This window comes from Colletes latitarsis, chromosome 12, assembly GCF_051014445.1.
Source record: "Colletes latitarsis isolate SP2378_abdomen chromosome 12, iyColLati1, whole genome shotgun sequence".
Taxonomy (NCBI): domain Eukaryota; kingdom Metazoa; phylum Arthropoda; class Insecta; order Hymenoptera; family Colletidae; genus Colletes; species Colletes latitarsis.
Window position 1 is genome coordinate 20,519,681 of NC_135145.1, and position 21,690 is coordinate 20,541,370.

General features: G+C 39.1%; 1 protein-coding gene across 1 annotated transcript in view; it reads left to right on the forward strand.

The window, feature by feature from the left end:
• The first annotated feature begins 18,024 nt into the window (after positions 1-18,024).
• Unc-115a (actin binding LIM protein Uncoordinated 115a) overlaps positions 18,025-21,690 on the forward strand; it is a 35,272-nt gene continuing 31,606 nt past the window's right edge. Inside the window, exon 1 of the mRNA XM_076779893.1 lies at positions 18,025-18,212. Within this exon, the coding sequence (XP_076636008.1) occupies positions 18,209-18,212 (4 nt within the window). The 5' untranslated portion in view covers positions 18,025-18,208. The remainder of the gene's footprint in view (positions 18,213-21,690) is intronic.

Below are 21,690 nucleotides of genomic sequence, written 5' to 3' on the forward strand. Positions count from 1 at the left end.
CTATCCTTCTGTCTGTTTTTATCCTTCGCGGTCCTCTTCCTCCTCTTCTTAGCCGACTGTCTTCTCGGGCGCGCTGCCCACTTTACAATACACTTTGTCCATCTGCCTTTTAAGGAGTGAAAAAATGAAAAAAGGGGGCGTGGTCAGGGGAGATCAAAGGGTGCCGCCGCTGGTACCTCCGCCAACGAAAGAGAGAGATCGTGATCCGCGGGGGATAGAGAGACCGGACCAGACGAGACGTACAACCACGGTGGTATGCACGCCACACGCTACGCCCGCCGCCGCGCCGCCGCGTTACCAAACCGCACACTACGCGATCCTCTAAACTGCAATACGCTATTCTCTATATATCGTCGCCGCCGCATCCTCTTTTGACGTCTTCTTCTCTTTTTCGGCCACGGTCGCCCGGCACAATGCCTCACGAAATCGCGTTTCGCGACTCGACTTTTGCTCCTTCACGTGATCCGGAGACAACAGATGCGTCTCGTTTGGTCTCCCTCGTCCCCCTCACCCCCCCTCTCCCGCGATCCGCTCTGTGTCGTCCTACGCGTCCTCCCTTCGTATCGCATGTCGAGCACCAATCTTCCAACCTCCACGGAAACACCAGTTATCGCGCGAATAAACTTTTACGCTCGAGATTCCGCACGACCTGCCAACCGAACGCCGTTAAACTTATCGTCGCTGCGTACATCCGACGAAAACCTTCTGGCCACCTTTGCTCTTCCTCTCTCGCTAACGATTATAATCGATCGTTCCTGAGATGAATAGCCTCTGAGCATCCACGTTGATCTTACGAGGTCTGTTCAAAAAATAATCGAAGTTTTTTAGTTACGTGTTTGTGTATCGTCATAGCAAGGAACAGTTGACAGTTGCAAGTGGCATAATCTTCCGTGTAACTGGTTTTTTCACAAATTGTTTACGTCTTGTTTAGTTTCCGAGTTATTGCTATTTCAGTGCAGCGTGCTTCACTGTTACGAAAGCAGCGATCGTGAAATTTTGCGTAAAACTGGGGAGAACGTTCAGGGAATCGTTTGAAGTTTTTAAGCAAGCTTACACAGATTTTAAAATGGTCGTCGATCGATTGGAGATGATCCTCGATCAAGGAAGGCCTTCGACTTGAACTGATGATATTCATATTTAGAAAATCGAAGACCTTGTGTGTATTAATTGTCGTTTGACTATCAGAGAACTTGCAGGAGAGCAGTATCAATAACAGCCTTGTTAATTCGCCAGTTTTGTGCCAAAAATCAGATGACTGTCCTCCCCCAACCTCCCTATTCCTCAAACCTTGCTCCCTGCAACTTTTTCTTGTTTCCAAAATTAAAATCAGTGTTGAAAGGACGTTGTTTTAACTTTGGAAGGATATTGCAAAAGAAGCTTTCCAGGAATGCACCATCGCTGGAACAAGTATGTGAATAGAGGAGGGGGATACTTTGAAGGAGACAACGAGCAATAAGTTGTACATTAAATAAAAAAAATTGTTTAAAAATAGTTCGGTTATTTTTTGAACAGACCTCGTATAAGTGATCGAGCCCTCAATTAACCCATTTGCATCATAATGAAATATGAGAAAATGGCCTTTATCACCAATTTCGTTTTTCATTATATTTAAATACAAAAAACAAGTAAAAAAACTTCATATTTCAGGACAAATAAATTGCAAATACGGGCTCCACGTTCATATTACTGATAATGGCGGAAATGTTGATTAATTATTTTGGGCAGTATGATAGTATTTGAAATGTTGAATGAATAAAGCCACTTCGAAAGTGGGTAGGATTTCGGGGGAATGTCTATTCACCAAAATTGATTGTAATTGACCCTCACAACCGAAAATAATTTTTCCAAAGTGATTTGAAATTTTTTTTCGGCGAAAAATTTCACACCATCTCGATTTTTTTTCTCGAAAGTGGGTAAGATTTCGGTAGTATGTCTATTGACCAAAAATGATTGTAATTAACCCCTGCAGCCAAAAATATTTTTTTTAGAACGATTTGAAATTTTTTTCCCCCGTTGAAAAATTTCACACATTTATGAATTTTTTTCTTACAAGTGGGTAGAATTTCGGGGGTATGTCTAATGACCAAAAATGATAGTAATTGACCCCAGAACCTGGAAATAATTTTTTCAAAATGATTTGAAATTTTTTAATTTCGTCGAAAAATTTCACACTTTCCCGAATTTTTTTCTCGAAAAGGCGTAGGATTTCGGGAGTGTGTGTAATGACCAAAAATGATTGTAATCGACTCTTGCAATCGAAAATAATTTTTCCAGAACGATTTGAAACTTTTTAATTTTGTCGAAAAATTTCACATTTTCTCGAATTTTTTTCTTAAAAGTGGGTAGAATTTCGGGGGTATGTCTAATGACCAAAAATGATAGTAATTGACCCCAGAACCTGGAAATAATTTTTTCAAAATGATTTGAAATTTTTTAATTTCGTCGAAAAATTTCACACCTTCCCGAATTTTTTTCTCGAAAAGGCGTAGGATTTCGGGAGTGTGTGTAGTGACCAAAAATGATTGTAATCGACTCTTGCAATCGAAAATAATTTTTCCAGAACGATTTGAAATTTTTTAATTTTGTCGAAAAATTTCACACTTCTCGAATTTTTTTCTCGAAAGTGGGTAGGATTTCGGGGATATGTCTAATGACCAAAAATGATAGTAATTGACCCCAGAACCTGGAAATAATTTTTTCAGAACGATTTGAAATTTTTTAATTTTGTCGAAAAATTTCACACCTTCCCGAATTTTTTTCTCGAAAAGGCGTAGGATTTCGGGAGTGTGTGTAATGACCAAAAATGATTGTAATCGACTCTTGCAACCGAAAATAATTTTTCCTGAACGATTTGAAATTTTTAAATTTTGTCAAAAAACTTCACATTTTCTCGAATTTTTTTCTTAAAAGTGGGTAGAATTTCTGGGGTATGTGTAATGACCAAAATTGATTGTAATTGACCCCTGCAGCCAAAAATATTTTTTTTAGAACGATTTGAAATTTTTTTTCCCCGTCGAAAAATTTAGGCACCTACCCCCTGTCGATTTTCCTTAGAAATTCGTTTTCCTTTTTTAGTAATATTATTTGACACCCTATAGAAAAGTTGTCTAATACTTTTTTGTAGGTATCCATGAGCTCTATTACAGAAAAAAGTTTCATTGAAATATATTCACTATCGTAGGAGTTATGGCTGTTTGAAAATTGGGCCATTCTTATGGGGTTTTCCTCATTTTTCGGGGGTCAAGGAACAACTTTTCGAATATTTTTAGAATTTCTACTTATTCTACACTAAAATACGCGTCGTTTGCTTTTTTAAACATTAAAATCGTCCAATCCGTTCAGAAGTTACAACATTTTAAAGATTCGCAATGTAGGAAATTTTTGTCCTCAGATTAGATTTTCGTTAAGGAATTTTTTTCTCAAAAATGCGCAAGATTTCGGGAGTGTGTGTAATGACCAAAAATGATTGCAATCGACTCTTGCAACCGAAAATAATTTTTCCAGAACGATTTGAAAAATTTTTTTTTTGCCAAAAAATTGCACCACCTTCTCGATTTTTTTTCTCGAAAATGGTTAGAATTTCAGGGATATGTCTATTCACCAAAAATGCTTATAATCGACACCTACAACCAAAAATAATTTTTCCAGAACTATTCGAAATTTTTTAATTTAATTGTAATAACTTCTTAACGAGGGCTCAGTCAAGCAATTGTTATTCTTTATTTTCGTCTTATTTTGGCCTCTAGAATCCCCCATTAAAATTTTTCCCAGGGGTGGTCGAACACCCTGTATATACGCTAACGATGCAAACGGGTTAAAGGATGCAAAGTCGATGGTTTAGAAACGTCCTCGACGATTCCGTTCCGAATAAAGAAGCCAGCGAATTCCCCGATCGCTAATGAATTCCCGGCGCTGTTTGCCGGCTATTTATCCGGAGCATCGAATACACCGCGTCCCGGGTAATTGGTTAATAAAACCCCGGAAGGCAGCTCTCTTTCCGGCGTGATTAATTGCACCCTCGAGCGAGTCTGCTCTTATTTTGAAACTTGGACATCCGACCCACCATCCCTGCGCCCCGCGTCAAGCCTTTCTCGCAATTAGTCCCTCTTTATCGCGTTACACGTTACTCCCAGTGTCCAACGACGAGGATGAAACATTCGCAAAAGCTCACTCTGTGACGCCATCGCTCCGAGAAAAATTGCTAAAACAGAGCCAAGAACAACGACGCCAGGCGAACCGCGTCGATCGAGCTTTTAATTAATTCGCCGGTGTTTTAAGTAAATCACGAACACCGAGACGATTCCAGGTAAAACGATCCGCGCTGCGGTGTTCGTTCGATCGGAACGAGTTCGTTAAACGTTTTTGTCCGATCGGTTGCGAAGACAACGGAGCGAAATATCGGTAAAAAAAACGATCGAACGCTGGCTGCTCGACACTGTACCTAATAAACAACGACGCGGCACCTTGGCAACAATTCGAACGCTTCCTGGCGGTTTCTCGGAACGGTTCGGAACAGAACAAGAAAATATCGCTTCCAAATGGCTAGGAACCTGCGTCTATTCGTCGGAGATAAGCTGAAACGGCGACGCACCGGATCCACGAAATCAATTCTTCACGGCGCGATCTCGTCGCGTATTCGTCGCGAAACGATCGGCAAAAAGTGAAAATAAGATGAAAAAAATGAAAATAATCGTATTTCACTCGTGGCGCTCGCGCCCATCTGGGCGAACACGGTGGGCGTACGCCAGGGGCGAGGGTTGCGGGGCGCGGGGTTTATAAGCGTTCAAATTGCAAAATTGCGGCGCCATTGTGCGGTGATCGCACGGTCCGAACTGTCTCGAAGCTTTTCGACGTTTATGACGCCGGTTGATTTACGATTTATTTATGCCGCGAACTCCTCTTTGTAATAATAATAATACCAGCTACCCTTACCGCGGCGCAGAAAGAACGAGAAGCGAGGGAACCGGGAGGGGGGAGGGGGAAGCTGCCTCTGTTACGAACGAACGACAGCCATTTTAAGTGGCCCTTAACTCTTTAGTGTTCCCGGGAACAACGGCAATCTCCATATAAAATTCGATTCCCGGCGTTGAGTGGCCCCCGTGGACGCGCCAGGACCAGGAAGCGGGGGCGTGTCCTTCCTGGGTGCATAAAAGTTGCACTAAGTAGAGTTTTAACAATGTGTTTAAACCTTTCGTTATGTCTTGCCCGCCGAACGTTTCCCTCGCCCGTTCCCTCGCTTACCGGAAGAAATTTCAGCCACGCGATCGATCGCGTCGACGTATCGTTTAATACTTTTCAACGAGGTTTACCTTTCGCGAGATTAAATCGCGCAGATATCGAGATAGCTACGATCGAATGTAAATTCCACGCGAAAAGGGCACCGTCCACCTGGCCACCATTTTACAAGGGCGCAGACCAACGCGACCAGCTTTGTTTGCAAATTTTTTATCCTCGAATCCGTATCGGAGCGGATAGTGTTTTATTGCCGTGCATGTCCGCGAATATCAGTACCATTTTATGGGGCTCGAAGTAAACCGGAAAATAACGATAAGTGAAACGTTCTCTTTCGCGACGCTGACGATAACAAGTCGTGGAATGAATACGAATTTTATTAGGTCGTTCCATAAATAATGTCGTTTTTTAACGGTGATTTTTGGTGAACAAAATTAAGATTCATTTTCAATCATCGATGTACAGGGTGTTCGGCCAACACTGGGGAAAATTTTAATGGGGGATTCTAGAGGCAAAAATGAGACGAAAATCAAGAATACCAATTTGTTGATGGAGGCTTCGTTAAAAAGTTATTAATAATTAAAGTTTCGTCAGTATTGAATTTTTTTCTAGAAAGTGGGTAGGATTTCGGGGGTATGTGTATTCACCAAAAATTATTGTAATTGACCTCTTCAACTAAAAATAATTTTTTTAGGACGATTTGAAACTTTTCAATTTTGTTGAAAAATTTGTCTACCTACTCGAATTTTTTTCTTGAAAATGCGTAGGATTTCGGGGGTATGGCTATTCACCAAAAATTACTGTAATTGACCCCCGCAACTGAAAATAATTTTTCCGGAACGATTTGAAATTGTTTTTTTTTCATCGAAAAATTTAGGCAATTAATTAGATTTTCGGTAAGGAATTTTTTTCTCGAAAGTGGGTAGGATTTCGGGGGTATGTCTATTCACCAAAAGTTACTGTAATTGACCCCCGCAATCGAAAATAATTTTTCCAAAACGATTTGAAATTTTTTAATTTCGCCGAAAAAAGGCACTACACCGTTGCCGATTTTTCTTAAAAATTCGTTTTTCATTTTTGATAATTTTATTTGACGCCCTACAGAAAAGTTGTCTAATACTTTTCTGTAGGTACCTATAGACTCTGCTTCAGAAAAAAGTTTCATTGAAATATATTCACTATTATAGGAGGTATGGCTGTTTGAAAATTGGACCATTTTTATGGAGTTTTTCTAACATTACGGTGTCAAGAGACAACTTTTCGAATATTTTTAGAATTTCTACATATTCTTCACTAAAATACGCGTTGTTTGCCTTTTGAAACATTTAAATCGTCCAATCCGTTCAGAAATTATGGTGTTTTAAAGATTCGCATTTTACGGGAACCATTTTTGGCCTCAGATTAGATTTTCGTTAAGGAATTTTTTTCTCAAAATTGCGTAGGATTTCGGGAATGTGTATAATGACCAAACATGATTGTAATCTACTCTTGCAATCGAAAATAATTTTTCCAGAACGATTTGAAATTTTTTCATTTTGTCGAAAAATTTCACACCTTCTCGAATTTTTTTTTCGAAAATGCGTAGGATTTCGGGGGTATGTGTAATGACCAAAAATGATTGTAATTGACCCCTGCAGCCAAAAATATTTTTTTTAGGACGATTTGAAATTTTTTTTTCCCGTCGAAAAATTTAGGCACCTATCCCCTGTCGATTTTCCTTAAAAATTCGTCTTTCAGTTTTAATAAATTTGTTTGACGTCCTACAGAAAAGTTGTCTAATACTTTTTTGTAGATATCTATGAACTCTAGTTCCCTCCAAAATTTCAATGAAATATATTCACTATTGTAGGAGTTATGATCGTTTGAAAATTGGACCATTTTTATGGGGTTTTTCTCATTTTACGGGGTAAAGAATCAACTTTTCGAATATTTTCAGAATTTCTACATATTCTCTAGCAAAATACACGGCGATTGCTTTTTTAAACATTAAAATCCGTCAATCCGTTCAAGAGTTATGACATTTTAAAGATTCGCATAAAGCATTTCTGGACTCACATTAGATTTTCAGTAAGGAATTTTTTTCTCGAAACTGAGTAGGATTTCGGGGGTATGTCTATTCACCAAAAATAATTGTAATTGCCCCCCACAGCTAACAATATTTTTTTCAGAACGATTTGAAATTTTCTTTTTCCGTCGAAAAATTTCACACCTTCTCGAATTTTTTTCTCGAAAATGGATAGGATTTCGAAAGTATGTCTATTGACCAAAAATGATTATAATTAACCCTCACAACTAAAAATAATTTTTCCAAAACGATTTGAAATTTTTTAATTTAATTGTTAAGTTTTTAACGAAGCCTCCATCAACAAATTGGTATTCTCGATTTTCCTCTTATTTTGAATTGCAGTATAAGACCCATTTTTCGTCACCAGTAATAATCTGATCGAGAAATGAACGATTATTTTCTCGATCTCGCAGGGAAACACAAATATTTATGCGCTGAATACTTATTTTTCCAGTTTCGATACTTTCCCCAATCGTATTAAATATCTATGAACAGTACTGCTGCTACTGCCTAATCTCTCAGCAATTTCATCGGTAATTAATTGTAGTTCTAACTCGATTAAAGCTTTCAATGCCTCAGAATTAAACGCTGTTGGTCGACCGGGTCTCGATTCGTCAGAAAGGTCAAAATCACCTTTTCGAAATTTGGAAAACCATCTTTGACACTGTCTCAAATTCAAAGCATGTTCACCATGCACCTCACAAATATTTTCAACCGTATTCGTAATTGTTCTACCTTTTTCAACACTAGGTTTACAGTACGCGTCAATTTGACACATTCTGATTCTAAACTTAACGTTACAGAACTCATAAATATTATTCGTTAGCAATTTATGTCGAATTGAATTGATGTATACTCTAATTAAAAGAAAAACTGCATTTCAATGCAACTGTCAACGTAGCGAATTACAATAAAAATATGCCCAACGAGTGTCCGCAAATGAAGTTCGAACAGGCTCATTTAAAAATTTTTTTTCAACTGAAAAATGTCGATCAAACTGCATCGAACGCAATCGATAGACTGTCGAGACTCTTTAAGCTACATAGAAAGAAGATTCTATAAACACATCGCCAAGATGCGATTCAAGTGTTTATTTAAATCCCATATTTAAAATTGCAGAACGCGTAAATATTATTCGTTAGCAATTTATGTCGAATTGAATTGATGTATACTCTAATTAAAAGAAAAACTGCATTTCAGTGCAACTGTCAACGTAGCGAATTACAATAAAAATATGCCCAACGAGTGTCCGCAAATGAAGTTCGCACAGGCTCATTTAAAAATTTTTTTTCAAATGAAAAATGTCGATCGAACTGCATCGAACGCAACCGATAGACTGTCGAGACTCTTTAAGCTGCATAGAAAGAAGTTTCTATAAACACATCGCCGAGATGCAATACAAGTGTTTATTTAAATCCCATATTTAAAATTGCAAAACGCGTAAATATTATTCGTTAGCAATTTATGTCGAATTGAATTGATGTATACTCTAATTAAAAGAAAAACTGCATTTCAGTGCAACTGTCAACGTAGCGAATTACAATAAAAATATGCCCAACGAGTGTCCGCAAAAGAAGTTCGAACAGGCTCATTTAAAAATTTTTTTCCAACTGAAAAATGTCGATCGAACTGCATCGAACGCAACCGATAAACTGTCGAGACTCTTTAAGCTACATAGAAAGAAATTTCTAGAAACACATCGCTGAGATGCGATACAAGTGTTTATTTAAATCCCATATTTAAAATTGCAGAACGCGTAAATATTATTCGTTAGCAATTTATGTCGAATTGAATTGATGTATACTCTAATTAAAAGAAAAACTGCATTTCAATGCAATTGTCAACGTAGCGAATTACAATAAAAATATGCCCAACGAGTGTCCGAAAATGAAGTTCCAACAGGCTCATTTAAAAATTTTTTTCCAACTGAAAAATGTCGATCAAACTGCATCGAACGCGTAAATATTATTTTTTAGCAACTTATGTTGAATATATATTCTAATTAAAAGAAAGGTATCACTAAAAATGTGTGTGATCAATGTCCGTAAATCTAGCGTTAAAGTACGATAAGAGACGACGTCACTTATGACCTAATATTTTCGACGACTCGAAACGTTTTCTTTGCCAAATCGGTGAATGCCATCTGCCATTTTACTTTGTTTCCCTTTTGGTCCCGCGGGCAAGTCCGGTTGCGACTTCCGAACGAACGTCAGGGACGCGTCGATCTTTTTACTGCTCAATAAACATGCACATACGAATGAACGAGAAAAATAATGGTCGCGTCCGCCGCGTTAAACTCGTACCACGGACGACTCAACAAACTATAAAATGAACTGCCGTTTGTATACGATTATTGCTGCTCAGGTGTCACTACCGTTTGCGAGACTCGACGATAATCTCTGAATAATGTCTGAGCTTTTTGCGAAACAGCTGCGGACAAGCGCTAATAGATACGTTCTAGGTCGATACGCGTACAACCGACAACCTATAAACATTCGATAGACTCTCGCTGTAACAAATCGTCCCGATCGGTGAGATTTAGAACCAGCCTGAGCCGTAACGACTCCATTAACGGAAACTGCAACCTAACGTGCAGGTTTCGGCAACGATTCCAAGAAAACAATCCATCGAGGTGAATGAGAGGGTTTGTATCCGTTCTTTTTAGTAGAACACCTGACGCAGCTGATCATTCTCTAACAGAAACCCTGAAAAAAGGTACGCGTGACCGCAGAGTTGGACGTTTCCCTTAGAAACAATGGCGACGATAGGAGAGACTTTGCTGTTCGAATCGCCTTCGAAACGGAAAGCATCGTTTATCAATGCTGGGCGCTCCGAACGTAACCCGAAGCGGCCAATTAAACTCGTTCGCGACTCGTGATTCGGGTCTCGTTACCAAACGAAACCTCCCGGTACGATGTCTGGGTCAGATAGTGGAACGCCAGATAGCTCGTGCGCCGGTAATTAAACGTTTTGCATAAATTAACGAGTTTTTGACGCGGTCGTTGTACGCGAACGACGAGAATAAAAGTCGCGTCGACGGGTCGTGGCGACAGGACGAGCACGGCAAATCCCTCGAAAGAGTTCCCATAATTTTCGAGCGTTTCTGGGCCCCCGAGGACGTCAATTACTCGTTCCTCCCGACAGACTTATTTGGATACAAAACGCGTCGGTCACAATGTCTCTGGCAAGAACGAACGTGCCGAGTTCCTGAAGGAGCTACGCTTCGGTGCTCTCTTTAACGACACGCTAAATACGTACTCGTAGGCGGTCATTTTTACCATGATATCAGACCGCCTCGTACCTCCTCGCCATTTTTATTACGACGTCGGTGGTTGCTTTTCGCAGAACGATCGCGCGTTTCTTTCGCGTGTAACTGCACGATACACCGGCGTTTCGCCGTTCGTACGAATCGATCCATTTAAATTACTCCGAGGAACGTCCCATTGTGCCGAGACGTGCGTGGCAAGAACGTTGCCGCGAAATGGACATTGTTCTCTTTTATTCATGGAACCCCAAGTGCCACGGCGTCTCGTGTTTCTCCGACGCTCGCTCAATCGCAGACATCCACGGACAACGCGAAATATCGCTCCGAACAGTTTATTCACCGCTAACTGACTTATCGACATTTTAGCATCCCACGGTTACCGACCGCTAGCTAATTAACCGACGTTTCAATGGTAGTTACCGACTAAAATTTCGCGACTCCGTTAGAGCGAATTTCGGCTGGCAGTTTTAAAGCAATTTGCTCAAAGGGGCGGAAAGGAGGAGAGTTGGCGAGGCATCAAGCGCTTATTATTAATACGCGAGGCGTCGGTTGCCAAAAGGGAGCGCGTTCGCGCATTTTTCCGTCGTGGTGGCCGTCCCGAAGGAAAACCGACCGTTCGAGGGTACGGAACAGGATGCTATCAGTGCACCTGTCGTCTCTAAATCTTGCTACTTAAGTCTGCCAAGTGTCACGGTCGTTTCTCACCCTTTCGTCTTCGGCATTGCACTTAATTGGCTAGCGCGTGCTTGCGTGTCTCCACTTCGGATGCAGCGCGCGTGTCTGCTCCGAATTAGCCTACGCTTAAATCCACGCATTCTGATAGCCTTCGATTCCAAGTTGAACTTTACAGAGAACCCATCGTCTTGTCAGTCGCGATTGTCTCGTTGATGCAAACTTTCTCGATTAAGCACGAATTGCAGGGAACATCTCCACAGAAGAGGACTACCAAAGTATCCTCGATTACTCTCTAAACTGAGACGCAATCGGAATAATTTAATAAGGAACGGTGGTGTACGAAAGAGGCACAGGAGGCGAGTTACAGCGGAGATTTAACAGCTACGAAGACTGGTCTTCTCGTGTTCCAGCACCTTGTTCTTTCTGGCGTTTCGCGGTTCGTCTGTCCGCTGCACGGTCCATGGAGAACGGCGTAAGCCGGCCAGCTTAATGTTGTTTTAATTAAGTAGGCGGTTAGCCGAAAAGAACTCTGTACTTTCGTCCCCCAGCTCGTCCCTCCCCTCTCTATTTCGAGAGGTGCGGCAGAAGCTAGTCCCCATGTGTTCCTCGTATGTTCAGACGTGATGGACGATTTCGCTTGACTAATCGCCGTCTTTTTAACCATCCTCGTCCCCCTCCTCTCTGCAGCTCTTCACCGACCGTTTGCGTTTTCTGCGCCGACGGGGAGGAAACCGAGGAAGTCGCGACACGCCTCATCCCGGAATTTCGAACGCGCTAAACGACCAACGTACCTGACAAAAATCATCCACGAATTTTACCAATCGTCGAGAATATTACCGCCTCGGTGTCCGTAAAGCAACGTGGTCCGGTTGCTGAATCCGTGGCAATGACTTTACGGAATAGTAGATCCGAAGGAGACACGAGAACCGACAAAGACGTTTGCTTTTTTGCCACACGCAAGGTGAACTACCTAACTTTACCGCCTTAAATACCTCTTAATCGAGCTACTGTATAGAAAACGTTTACGTACAATCGTTTCTTGCTACCGTGCTTTTTCACAGATGTACCAAGGCCATCTTTCATTTCTTAAATACAACGTCCAACTTTTTATTGCGCCGTTCGAACGAGAATCGAATTCTGGGAAACGCCAGCGGGCTCGTTCGTCACGCTTTACACTATAAATACACGGATAGTGTCGTTAATGAAAAGAGAAATGAAAATCCTAAACTTTGTTCCAGTTGCTATTACGCGAACTGCCGATTAAATGGCTTTCAAAGCAATCCAATACGGTTCTGCGATTGCTAATGGACGCCGTTAATATTTTAAAGGAAAATGGGATAAAACCAGGTATCGAGGTACTCGTTTATGTTTCAAGTACTCTTTGGCGCAGGCTAAAGCCCTCGCAACTAAACGCAGTTGCATGTTCCGTGATAATTTCAACCTACCACCACCTTCGATCTCTACACGCATGATAACGACGAGGTAAAGACCGCGGAAAGCTAGTTTCGCGTGCAGTTGCACATCGATGGACGCCCAACAACTGCATCCAACGTTGCACGAACATGGTACTCGGTGCAGATTAAACGTCCCACAATCCCGATCTGTACCTCGTTGATCGATAGATCGAAGACTGACAAAACGAGAAAGATCGCGTCCTCGATTAACGGCAGCTCTTTTTATCGGAGACTCTGATACAGTCCTTTCGCGAGCCTTCGTTACTGTTACGTGCTACCTAATTTCACGGTTCGAGCGTCTCCGTCTTGATTTGTTTCCGTGAATGTCTGCAAAATAAAAGCAACAACTTTGTTACCCTTGGTGGATGCATGGGAAATCGACGAGAAAAATGGAGAAACGTTCGAAGAGATTTGAATTAGCGTTAAACTTGAAAGTTTCAATCGGCGTCGAATCGATGTTAAATTGAAATATAACGAAGAACAGAGTGTCTCATTGGAGTTTCCGCTAAATTGTAAATCTGAATGACGTTCAACTTCTTCCTACTTGGCTCGCCGTATGGCCGAGAACACGCAATCATCAGAAATTACAAATTAGCGAGTAATGAAGCGAGAAATAACGCTATTGCGAACCTGCCGAGGCCGACACATTCTATTTACGTATTTACTGTAAAAACTTCCGTGATTAATGTTTCAGGGAAGACTACAGTTAGAAGGTTACAATGGTTCATGAGCTGATAGCCCACAAAAACGAGAATGCACGGAGAACTTTCTACAATTATTAAATTGTATGCATCCCATTTGCACTGTAATGAGCGACGATGGTAGAGTAAAGTATCAATTATCCGTACGATTGTCGAAACGTAAAACGACATTCTATTGTATTTAAAGTGCAAAGAAAATGTTGGTATTTGCTATGGATTGTTGTAAAAGAGCGACAAAGACGATAGTGACTCCATCTGATGTTTACTTGCCATAAACTTTACGGTTGAAAAATAGAATTGTTTTCGATACCTACAATTTTAGAAATATTCGTCTTTTGAAAAATCGTAAATACGAAGAAATACGATCTGAACCTGAATAAAATGTTAGATTTGGTTCTGACCACCAGTCTGTAAAATCAATTTCTACCAGTTTCTATAGCACCAATGGTAAAATCACCACCATAAAGTAGGGATTGAAGATACCTACTATCAAATGCGACGTTACCAATCTAGAAAAGAACAAGACTCCCGAGGTAACGGAATTACAAACAATTGTTATTAAATGTAACAATCTATTGTTCAAATTATAGAGATTTTAATTAAAGATTTCAAAGTACAAATTTATACTTACGTTGCTCGCCGATACGCCCTCTGGATACTGCTGATTTTCAGGATCACGTTCAGAGACTGTGAAAAAAAACTGTAAGAAAACAATTAGAATCTATTAAAGCCACGAAGATTTTTGATTAAAAATTTCAAAGTATGAATTTATACTTACGTTGTTTGCTCGTGGAGCACCGCCAAATATTCCTCTTCGGTGATGCACTGACTCTAATCGCGGTAACAAAGAGCTTTGATTTCAAATTAAAAAGATAATCAAATCTATTGGATACTAAATTACATTACCGTGTAATAATTTAAAATAAAAAACACTGATTCTATTCTCGCGTTTGCCTAACTACGTTGTACGACAACTCTGGGACACTTTGCCCTGAAAAACAAACTGTTGCTACGCACACTCACTGAAACTACCGGCCGCATTGCACGCGGTCAACAAATTTCCTGGAAAGAGAAATGAGACAGGACACAAGAAATACACACAAGAAGCACACCTGTGCTTTCCTACGATTTTCTTTCTACGCTTAGTGACCAACAATGAAAATACTGGTGTGTCTTTCTACATCAGAACGAATATTCAATTACATCGGAAAGAAAAAAGTTAAATTTTCTCAACACACAAATTTGAATATACAGGGTGCTCGGACACCCCTGGGAAAAATTTCAATAGGAGATTCTAGAGGCTAAAATAAGACGAAAATCGAGAATACCAATTTGTTGATGGAGGCTTTGTTAAAAAGTTATTAAAAATTAAATTCAAAATATTCAAATCGTTCTGGAAAAATTATTTTAGGTTGCAGGGCTCAATTACAATCATTTTTGGTTAACAGACATATTCCCGAAATTCTACCCACTTTTTAGAAAAAAATTCGAGAAGTAAAATTTTTTCACGGAAAAAAAATTTTTCAAATTGATTTGGAAAAATTATTATCGGTTGTGAGGGTCAATTACAATTATTTTTGGTGAATACACATACCCCCGAAATCCTAGCCACTTTCTAGAAAAAAATTCGAGAAGTAAAATTTTTTCACGGAAAAACAATTTTTCAAATTGATTTGGAAAAATTATTTTCGGTTGCAAGGGTTAATTACAATCATTTTTGGTGAATAGGCATACCCCCGAAATCCTACCCCTTTTCGAGAAAAAAATTCGAGAAGTGAAATTTTTCGACGGAAAAAAAAAATTTCAAATCGTTTTGGAAAAATTATTATCGGTTGCGGGGGTCAATTACAATCAATTTTGGTAAAATGGCATACCCCCGAAATTCTACCCACTTTCTAGGAAAAAATTCAAAAAGTGAAATTTTTCGATGGGAAAAAAAAATTTCAAATCGTTCTGGAAAAATTATTTTCGGTTGCAGGGGTCGATTACAATAATTTTTGGTGAATAGACATACCCTCGAAATCTTACCCATTTTCTAGAAAAAAATTCGAGAAGTGAAATTTTTCGACAAAATTAAAAAATTTCAAATCGTCCTAAAAAAATTATTTTCAGTTGCAGGGGTCCATTGCAATCAATTTTGGTGAAATGACATACCCCCGAAATCCTACTCACATTCTAGAAAAAAATTCAAGAAGTGAAATTTTTCGACAAAATTAAAAAATTTCAAATCGTCCTAAAAAAATTATTTTCAGTTGCAGAGGTCCATTGCAATCAATTTTGGTGAAATGACATACCCCCGAAATCCTACTCACATTCTAGAAAAAAATTCGAGAAGTGAAATTTTTCGACAAAATTAAAAAATTTCAAATCGTCCTAAAAAAATTACTTTCAGTTGCAGGGGTTGATTACAATAATTTTTGGTGAATAGACATACCCTCGAAATCTTACCCATTTTCTAGAAAAAAATTCAATAAGTGAAATTTTTCGACAAAATTAAAAAATTTCGAATCGTCCTAAAAAAATTACTTTCAGTTGCAGGGGTTGATTACAATCATTTTTGGTGAATAGACATACCCTCGAAATCTTACCCATTTTCTAGAAAAAAATTCAATAAGTGAAATTTTTCGACAAAATTAAAAAATTTCGAATCGTCCTAAAAAAATTATTTTCAGTTGCAGAGGTCGATTACAATCATTTTTGGTGAATAGACATACCCTCGGAATTCTACGCATTTTCGAGAAAAAAATTCAATACTGACGGAACTTTAATTATTAATAACTTTTTAACAAAGCGTCCACCAACAAATTGGTATTCTTGATTTTCGTCTTATTTTGGCCTCTAAAATCCCCCATTAAAATTTTTCCCACGGGTAACTGTACACCCTGTATAAATAAATAATAAAATAATTGGTCGTTTAAAAAATATTATATATAGATCCTTTGTTATTGGAGTCGTATGCGTAATGGTTTTAACTGAATTGAATTTTAATATATCTTTCGATTTTCATAAATATTCTAAAACGTGAAAAAATTAATGTTTCTTATTTACTTTTATCTGAATTGTATATAAGAATTATGCAGTTAACATGTTCTATTCAAGTTATATAGAAAACTATGTAATTGCAATTGCTACAATTCGTAATGGTAAATTTGTAAAAATTCAATAAATATTCGACATCCAGAAATATGTAATCGCGGTCAAAATGCAATAAAATACGCCATTTAATTCGCCAAAATCGATTATAAAACAAATTAAAAAATTATTTGTTATTTAATTTTTATTGTTTAATCTCAACAGTAATATATTAAGCTTTCGACAAGTAATAACTCGATAATATGATAAATGTATATAAAAAATGACAGTTATTATAATAAAATAGTATATTCAATCTTACTAATCCTTAATAGACCATTTGAAATTGGCGCCATTTCAATGTTCCCAAGTGCAGCGGCGTCGATTGCGTGCCGACAGCTTGTTTGAATTCCAATCTGAAACTTTTACACAAATAAAATACAAATTAAAACCAAATGCATTACAGTAAACATATCCAATCATAATTGAACAATAATTCATGTACAAGATACGCAATGTAGGTTAGAAAAATATAATAAATCGACGCCGGTTAGATGCCAAAGAAAACGTGCGAAAAACGATTCAATTTTCGTTACAATTCCGGCTCAATTTGTAATAGAAATGTATCAATTCTAAACGAAAGCACCGTTAGAGAGTAAATGCGAGTAATAATTATGATAAAATACCAAAAGGTTAGAAATACGTACTTCTCGTTGGTCACGGAACGTCGACACGTCTTGTCACATTAATTTGCACATTACGAATGACGACCTCTCGCGGTACCCAACAACGCTCGCGAATTAGGTAGAAGGGAGGGGGGAAGACGTTTTACGTTTTTCCAAAGGAAATTTTAAGCCTTTCGATACACAATAACCTAATAAACACAATCAGTGTTACAGCACAACCGGCTTCGACACGTTTCGATTTCTTTAAACGCAGAGCACGCTATGAAATTATACGAGGCTGGTATTTTAGTCCATCAAAGTCAAACATTGTCGACACTACGGTATTGTTTATTACATTAAACACACACCACACACGAGGTACAGAATAGACTATCTCACTGAAGTCGCCGTCACGTGAACTGAAATACCGACCTGGTAAAAAAGCCATTGGTTTGGTACGACCTCTTCGGAGGACGGCGATCTTGGGAACTATTCATTTACTGAAATCGGGTAGGTAATGCCGTTCAGGTCCGTTTAGAAATAGTAAATTCTCCCGATATTTAGTTCTGTAAGGGTTCTAAATTCGAATTCCGATGTGAACCGATAACGTTGGATACTTCACGGCGATGGTAAGGGAGATTTGGCTGCTCCACTAGCGTAGCATGTTCTCCCATAGGGTTCTCTTCCATTACAGAAAACTCTTCTAGTAAAAATCAAAATTTTCAAATATGAGAATAGATTTAACATTTTAAGATTGCTCCAGTACCGACTATTCGTACAATTAAATTTCAAGAATCCTTTTTACATTTAAATGTGTACAATTCGTTCGAAGGGGGGGTCTAGGTACGGCAGTGTCACAGGAGACGCGCATGCCCACTGCCGAGTTCGCTCGCCACTACAATGTCGGACGTCGAGCGTTCGGTGGTGAGAACGTCTTTCGCATTTCCCGTGATTTCCTAAGTGAAATCCCGTGCGTGTGCTGTTTCTATTCGTGATTAGTGTTGTAATATGATTGTGTAACCGATCGTCAGCGACGAACCGTGATCAGAAAGCATCGTAGCCCGTGCACGGCCGTAAAGATGGGTGAGTAAAAGGCGGAAACCAAGTGGCGAATGCCGGCTAGCTTTTCTCTCTCTCCGTGGCTTCGCCGTTCACGGCGAATGTACGCGCGCGTGTACCGTTCCTTCTCGCCAAACAGTCGAAACAGCTTACGCGCGCGGGGTACGCCCCTGCACGTTGCGATTTCCGCCCGATTTCCACGGGCTTTTCCTCGTGACGAGCAACACCGAATGTTTTCTGCGCGGATCGTATCCGTTAAACTCACTCGGGGGCTCTATAAATAGGTGGATCCATCGGTTTGACGTTTCCTAGGGTAAGCCGGACGCGTGTATACCTCCACTGTTTTTCCTGTTCATTTTGTTTTCGCGCTATTCAAGAGTGACCTGCATTCTCGAGCGCTGCGCTGGGTCGCATTCGATCCTCAGCTAGGGCTGCCACCTTTACCAAGCTCTTCTTTCCCCGTACATTTTCATTTCCACGTAAGCGAATAAAATAAGCTGGTTCATCGCCTTTCCAGCGTGTCGGTTGTTGCGTAACCGCGCAAAAGATTGCTTTTTACCATTTAGTGACGTAAAACTCTTCCACGTACGTAACGAGTCGAATTTGTAGGAAATTATTTTCGTGAGGATTATCTGCCCTAGAGGTGTATGCAAATTGACTTAGACGAATCTGTACAGCTATTTTCTTTTCTAATTATGTGAAATATCGACAGGAATTGAAAGTCTCCGTTGCGTGGCCCGTTTGTGCGTGCACTAGCGATTCCAGGACGGTATGTGAGGACGCCACGCTCGTAAATTTGCTCGCGCAATTATGCGTTCTACCCACGCAACCGTACCTTGCACGATGTGTGCGTGAGATTCGATACGTGTGCACGTCGAGAGGAGCAGCGATGCATCCTGCGACGATTATCCTACTGATTCAGTATTTTCCATCGTGCAGTAAAATTACGTGCAACTCTATTCTTGGTCGTGTAATTAAACGCACATCAGCGTGTCCTGCACGACGGACACGTTCAGGTTTTTGTGAAACACGATTAATATCAATCCAGCGAAGAGGAGCTCTGCATTTTCTCGAGTATTAGCCTGGCGCCATATGCGTCCATTGGTTTTAAATATTGACTTTGTTCGAGTGTAATCGCCGTGTTATCTATATCGCAGGAAACTGCGGTTGGTATTTATACACTCGAATTTCACGACATACTCGGCGCGTACTCTGTACAACCGTGTTGTTGCACCCATGTTAAACGAGTTTTATTTACAACGAAACGATTCGTAGCGTTTTGCGGAACTATACCATTGTGCATTATTGAGCAACGAACAGGGGGTGCGTTGAAACTGCGTTCTAAATAATGCAACGATCGACGAATGGTATTGATTCTTTTTGTTGTTGCGTCCCTTGTATATTGACATACATTTGGCACAAGGGTCTCACCCTCAGAGTGCCGTTAACGGCTTTCAGTGAAACTGCAAACGCTGCAGATCGATACCACCCCCTCGTGTTCGATTCACGCTGCGCTGCTAGCCGGAAGGGAAAATCTCGTGCGGTGAAATGCACCGGAACTGCTGTGGCCATGCGCTTTTGTGACGCTCGCTAACGAGAAGGCTGTCCTTAACTATAAGTACCGCAATCCATGGTGTACGGGATGGACGGCCAACCCTGGGAAAAATTTTAATGGGAGATTCTAGAGGCCAAAATAAGAAGAAAATGAAGAATATCAATTTCTCGACAGAGCCCTCGTTGAAAAGTTATGAACGATTAAATTAAAAAATTTCGAATCGTTCTGGGAAAATTATTTTTGGTTGCAGGGGTCAATTATAAGCATTTTTGGTGAACAGACATATCCCTGAAATTCTACTCATTTTCGAGAAAAAAAATCGGGTATTTTGGTAAAAAAAAAATTTTTCAAATCGTTCTAAAAAAATTATTTTTGGTTGCAAGAATCGATTATAATCAGTTTTGGTCATTACACATACCACCGAAATCCTAAGCATTTTTGAGAAAAAAATTTCTGAATGAAATTATCATTTCTGGCGTGAAATGGTTCTTCAAAATTTTATGTGAATCTTTGAAACGTCATAACTACCGAACGGATTGGTCGATTTTAATGTTTAAAACAGCAAACCACGCGTATTTTGCTAGAGAATATGTACATATCGCAAAAATATTCGAAAAGTTGTTCCTTGGCCCCTTAAAGTTAAAAAAACCCCATAAGAATGGTCTACTTTTCAAACAGCCATAACTCTTGCAATAGTGAATATATTTAAATGAAATTTTAGGGGGAACTAGGGTTCATGAATATCTACAAAAAAGGATTAAACAACTTTTCTATACAGCGCCAACCAAATTAATTAAAAATGAAAAACGAATTTTTAAGAATAATCGACAGGACATAGCTGCTGAAATTTTTCGACGAAAAAAAAAATTTCAAATCGTTCAAAAAAAAATATTTTTGGCTGCAGGGGTCAATTACTATCATTTTTGGTCATTACACATACCTCCGAAATCCTACCTACTTTCTAGAAAAAAATTCGAGAAAATGTGAAATTTTTTGGCAAAGAAAATTTTTCAAATCGTTTTAAAAAAAATATTTTCGGTTGCAAGAATCGATTACAATAATTTTTGGTCATTACACATGCCCCAGAAATCCTACGTATTTTCGAGAAAAAAATTCGAGAAAGTGAAATTTTTCGACAAAATGAAAAAATTTCAAATCGTTCTGGAAAAATTATTTTCGATTGCAAGAGTCGATTACAATAACTTTTGGTCATTATACATACCCATGAAATCCTACGCATTTTCGAGAAAAAAATTCCTTACCGAAAATCTAATTTCAAGCCAGAAATCATTCCACGAAATGTCATGCGAATCTTTAAAACACCATAACTCTTGAACGGATTGGGCGATTTTAATGTTTAAAAAGGCAAACAACGCGTATTTTGGCGCAGAATATTTAGGAATTCCAACAATAATGAAAAAGTTGTTCTTTGACCCCGTAAAATGGGAAAAACCCCATAAAAATGGTCCAATTTTCCAACAGCCAATACTCCTATAATAGTGAATATATTTCAATGAAACTTTTTTTCTGAAGTAGAGCTCATAGGTACCTACAAAAAAGTATTGGACAACTTTTCTATAGAGCGTCAAATAAAATTATCAAAAATGGAAAACGAAATTTTAAGGAAAATCGACAGGTAGGTGCCTAAATTTTTCAACGGAAAAAAAAAATTTCAAATCGTTCTGAAAAAATTATTTTCAGGTTCTGGGGTCAATTACTATCACTTTTGGTCATTAGACATATCCCCGAAATCCTACCCACTTTCTAGAAAAAAATTCGAGAAAATGTGAAATTTTTTGGCAAAAAAAATTTTTCCAATCATTTTAAAAAAAATATTTTCGGTTGCAAGAGTCGATTACAATCATTTTTGGTCATTACACATACCCCAGAAATCCTACGCATTTTCGAGAAAAAAATTCGAGAAAGTGAAATTTTTCGACAAAATTA